General features: G+C 30.7%; 1 protein-coding gene across 1 annotated transcript; it reads left to right on the forward strand.

The window, feature by feature from the left end:
- The first annotated feature begins 336 nt into the window (after positions 1 to 336).
- Positions 337 to 2,218, forward strand: LOC107464991 (pectinesterase-like). Its single transcript, XM_016083957.3, has 2 exons — positions 337 to 1,315; positions 1,518 to 2,218. Exons 1-2 carry the CDS (start codon positions 337 to 339, stop codon positions 2,216 to 2,218), a joined length of 1,680 nt encoding a protein of 559 aa, XP_015939443.1.
- The last annotated feature ends 2,885 nt before the right edge of the window (positions 2,219 to 5,103 follow it).

Consider the following 5,103-nt stretch of genomic DNA (forward strand, 5'->3'; position numbering starts at 1 on the left):
TTACTTTATCTTAAAATTGAAAATAATGCTATACTATTTTATCTCCGGTAATGAAGCCATTGTTTTCTTTTGAATTGTTACTAGTGTACAGGTACGTGTATGGAGCCAGAAAAATGAAGAATAAGGGCCAAAATTTTCTTTAGCAAACCAAAGATTCGGTCAATTAATGCTATTTTTGGTTTGCACAGATGTTAGTAACACAAGTATAAATACCCCAAGATTGTGAAAGGTTTTCATCATCACCATCTGCATCTGCATAGTCTAATAAACGATTGGGAAGGCTTCCTTCCCAATCAACCAAGATTTAATTTGGTTCCATATTCAATTTCCTGAAAAATGGCAAACGGCAAAGTCATTGTCGCTGGAGTATCTATCATTCTTGTTGTTGGTGTTGTCATTGGCACCGTTGCCGTTGTTAGCAACAACAACAGCAACGACCAATTGAAAACCCACAATAAGGCAGTTGACTCATTGTGCCAAAACGCAGATGACAAGAAACTTTGTTATGATGTCATTGGCAATGTCAACACCACAGACCCAAAGGATTACGTCTCAGAGGTGGTAAGGAAAACCTTGGACAGTGTCATCAAGGCATTCAACATGACTGATACCCTTTCCGTGGAGCACGGTCAGAGTAATCCAGGCATGAAGATGGCCCTTGAAGATTGCAAGGACTTGTTGCAATCAGCAATGCACGAACTGGAGGCCTCTATCAACCTTGTCACTGAGAACAACTTTGCAAGTGTTTACCAGAGTTCTGCAGAACTCAAAAACTGGTTGGGTGCCGTCATTGCCTACCAACAATCTTGCATGGACGGCTTTGACACCGAAGGTGAAAAGAAGGTCCAAACCGAGTTGCAATCTGACAGCTTGGACAGTGTTGGCAAACTCACTGGTCTTGCTCTTGATGTTGTTTCCGGATTGTCCCACTTCCTTAATGGTCTTGGTTTGAACTTGAACCTCAAACCCGCTTCTAGGAAGCTCCTTGAGGTGGATAATGAGGGATTCCCCACTTGGTTATCCGCCGCAGATCGCAAACTCTTGGCTAACATCGATAATGTCAAACCTAATGTTGTTGTTGCCAAGGATGGTAGTGGCCAATTTAAGACCGTCTTGGACGCAATTAACTCCTACCCCGCCAACTTCCAAGGTAGATACATTATCTATGTTAAGGCTGGCGTTTATGACGAATACATTACCGTTGACAAGAGGTGCAAGAACTTGCTTATCTATGGTGATGGAAATACAAGAACCATTATCACTGGTCGCAAGAACTTCCATGAGGGTACCAAGACAATGAGAACCGCCACATTCTGTAAGTCTAGGTTTATTTCTCCTAGTTTCTATTATATTTTGTCAAAATCATTTTATCATAGAAATGAAAATATATCATCCCAATTCACAATGTATAAAACATGTTACTAGAAAATAAAATATGCTTATGTTGTTTTGATAACTAATTTTCTAAAAATTAATCAAATATTTAATAGATTTGATATAATAAACTGTATGTGCAGCTTCCAATGCCGATGATTTCATTGCCAAGTCAATTGCATTCGAAAACACCGCTGGCGCCGAAGGTCACCAAGCAGTGGCACTCCGCGTGCAGGGAGATCGCTCAGCCTTCTTTGATTGCGCAATGCGTGGTTACCAAGATACACTTTATGCCCACGCCCACCGTCAGTTCTACCGCAACTGCGAAATCTCTGGTACCATTGACTTCATCTTCGGCTATGGTACCACCTTGATCCAAAACTCTAGGATCATTGTGAGGAAGCCCATGTCAAACCAGCAGAACATCGTGGTCGCCGATGGAACTGACCAGAAGAACATGCCTACTGGTATTGTCCTCCAAAATTGTGAGATCATGGCTGATGCCGCCCTCTACCCAGACAGGTTGACAGTGAGGACATTCTTGGCAAGGCCATGGAAGGCATTCTCAAGGGCAGTGTTCATTGAGAATAACATTGGTGACTTGATCCAGCCACAAGGTTATATCCCATGGAACCCACCAACTGAGGCTAACACTGACAATTGTTACTTTGCTGAGTTTGGAAACACTGGAGCTGGTGCCAACGCCGGAGCCAGGGCCAAATTTGCAAAAGGACTTATTAACAAGAATACTGCTGCTAAATATCTTGCTGAGCCATGGATTCAAGCTAGCACCTGGGTCCCAGCCACTGGCATTTCCTACGATGCTGGCTTCATCAAGGCTTAATTAAAGTCTGAAGAACAAAGAAGTATCAAGGGAAATTGGATTTTTCATGATTTTAATGTATTTGGTGGTGATCATCAATGAATAGAATTTATTCATTTATTTTATTTCTCTCAAACTTAATTATTCAATTTTCTCTTGGTGTGCATTTATATTACACTTGAAAATTTAATTAACGAGGGCGAAAGAATATTATTGATCAAGGATCTGAAAATTCAACCTATCACCAAATTGCTCTAATTATTAAATTTTAAAAATGCATAAGTTAAAAATAAAGATGGATACTATCATAAAAATTTTATAATTGTTTTCATATAAAAATATTTTTTTTTAATCCTTAAATGATGAATTATATTGTTAGATTTTAATATATTATAAAAGTGTTATTTTTGTTTAAAATATGACTAAATAAATAAATTATATTTTTAAATAATGAATTTTTATAAAACGATTTTTTACTTTTTTTTCGCTTGAGTAGTTGCCAAAAATAAATTCAGGACAATCGACCAAATTTTTTTAGTTATGTCATTTTACTTATCACAAATAAGTTCTAGGACAAATCTCAAATACGAAAATGAATATTTTAAAAAATAAAGGATATCGACCATGCAAAAAAAAAAAACTTCTTTAAAATTAGTCAAATAATGCCTTAAACATTTCTTTTAAAATAAATACTTTTAAAACTAAAAACTCAAATACAATATCACTTATTTATAAACTATTTTTAATATAATTATTTATTATTTAAACTATTTTTCAGAAAAAATTTAATTACACTGTCTAAACTGAACCTAAATCAATAAGACCCCAAACGATCAAAATCCCTCCTCCAAATTTAAGCTATTCACGATCAAGTGGTTTACTCTTCTCTTATCCGAATCGCTCTCCTCTCATTATCCCTCGTTATACTTCCCTCTCCCTCATCCCTTCTTCTAATATATGTCACTCTCTCATCATCCTTTCTTCTTCTTATTTGCTTTGACTACGAAAAATGGAGGATCGACAAGGGACAATAAGACTGCGTTTGTTTTTAAGAATAGAGCAGGACAAGACATTAAGAATAAAATAGAACAAGATACTGATAGACATAAATACAAAATTTTGTATTCTTTTATTTTATTTGGTGATAAACTAGAACAAATTATAAAAATATAATTTATTCATATTTTTTTCCATTCAAAAAATTTGAGATAACAAATATAATAATAAAAAAATATAATTATAAAAAATTAATAAAAATAATAAAAAATAAAAATAAATTGTGTCTCTTGTTAATGTTTTTTGTTTTTTCTGTCAGAATGAATACAAAATACATTAATTTAATGTCTCTAAATATACTATTTATGTTCATATCTCCTTTGCGAAATATGATTTTGTGTCTTTATATCTATATCTCAGTATTCTATCTTTGTAAACAAACACAGCCTAAAAAATCAACAAAGATATGGACGCACTCCCGCAAAAGTGCACTCCCGATTTTTTTTTAATTCAAATCCAGTAATCAATTTGGACTATTTATCCATCTAAACGAATCGGACTAACCGATAAATTTTGGTTTAACTGGTCGGATCCGATTACTCGATTGATCTTCAAAACCATAATATTAACAAGTGGTGAAGACTCTAAACGTATGTGAAGTTAATAATTAGAAATTATTAGATAATAATTTAATTAAAATTTTTAAATTATTTAATAATTTTTAAGTATTAATTTAAAAATAATTATAATAAATTAAAAATACTATTTTCTTAAATGTTGATGAGTCAAATGATAATTTTTAATGAATTTTTAAAAATTATTTATTATTTTATTTTGAATTTGTAAGTTTGTAAAAACGTAGATTTTCTAAAATTTGAACTAAAATATAAATTTTAAATTTTTATTTTTATTCATTTTAATTTTTTATATTTTATTTGAATCTAAATAGAGAGTGTTTTTTATTGACATTTATGTTTTAAAATTAATAACAACTAACTTAAAAATAGTAAATGTAAATAATATGTACAAGTAGTAAATTGAATTAATTAGATTCAATTTATTATATATGCTACAGAAGTAGTAAATCGAATTAACTAGATTTAATTTACTGTATAAAGAAGTAGTACATCGAATCAACTTGATTTGATTTACTATTAATTTATTACATTCCAAATTTCATTCCTAGGTAAATCGAATCTATTAACATCGATTTACATAAAAATTTACTAATTTAAATCATATTGATTCAATTTGATACTTAATTTAATTAAGTGTTTTATCCCAATTATTAATATTTTCAATCATTCTAATTGTCAATTCTTATAACATAATTTTTAAGCGAACATAACTAATGATAAATTGATATTGATATCAATAATAAAAAATTAAACGTAAATTTATGATTCTAATTGTCATAAATATAATATTAACATAAATAGCTTTGTTAAAATGCTCTGTAATGCACAAGTTAATTAGTAATAAATTGATATCGATATTAATAATTATTTTTTATAATTAATTTTGTGCTACTAAAGATTATATATAATGCTTCTTTTTGGTTCATAAATCTAAATTTGAGAGTAAATAAAGTATTTTTTTATTTTTTAATTTGTTATTTTTTTTTGACTACTTCATAGAATAAGAATGTATTCTTTGTTTTTTTCATCGAAGTCGATCCTTTTAAGGTACAAATTATAATTTTTTATGATATTTTTTATCTAGTCATTCTATTATTATTATTCTGATAATTTGATAATTATTCGTACTCAAACTTATTCTTTTTGTCTATCGAGCAATTGCTACCAATGAACTTTATAGGTCAAGTTTAAATTCTATCCCCTCCATATTTTTTATGTCTACCTGAAAATTTTTGAAGTGGAGCATATAATGAGATTTAATTTTCTTAATTT

The sequence above is a fragment of the Arachis duranensis genome, chromosome 9 (genome assembly GCF_000817695.3).
Source record: "Arachis duranensis cultivar V14167 chromosome 9, aradu.V14167.gnm2.J7QH, whole genome shotgun sequence".
In the NCBI taxonomy this organism is placed as follows: domain Eukaryota; kingdom Viridiplantae; phylum Streptophyta; class Magnoliopsida; order Fabales; family Fabaceae; genus Arachis; species Arachis duranensis.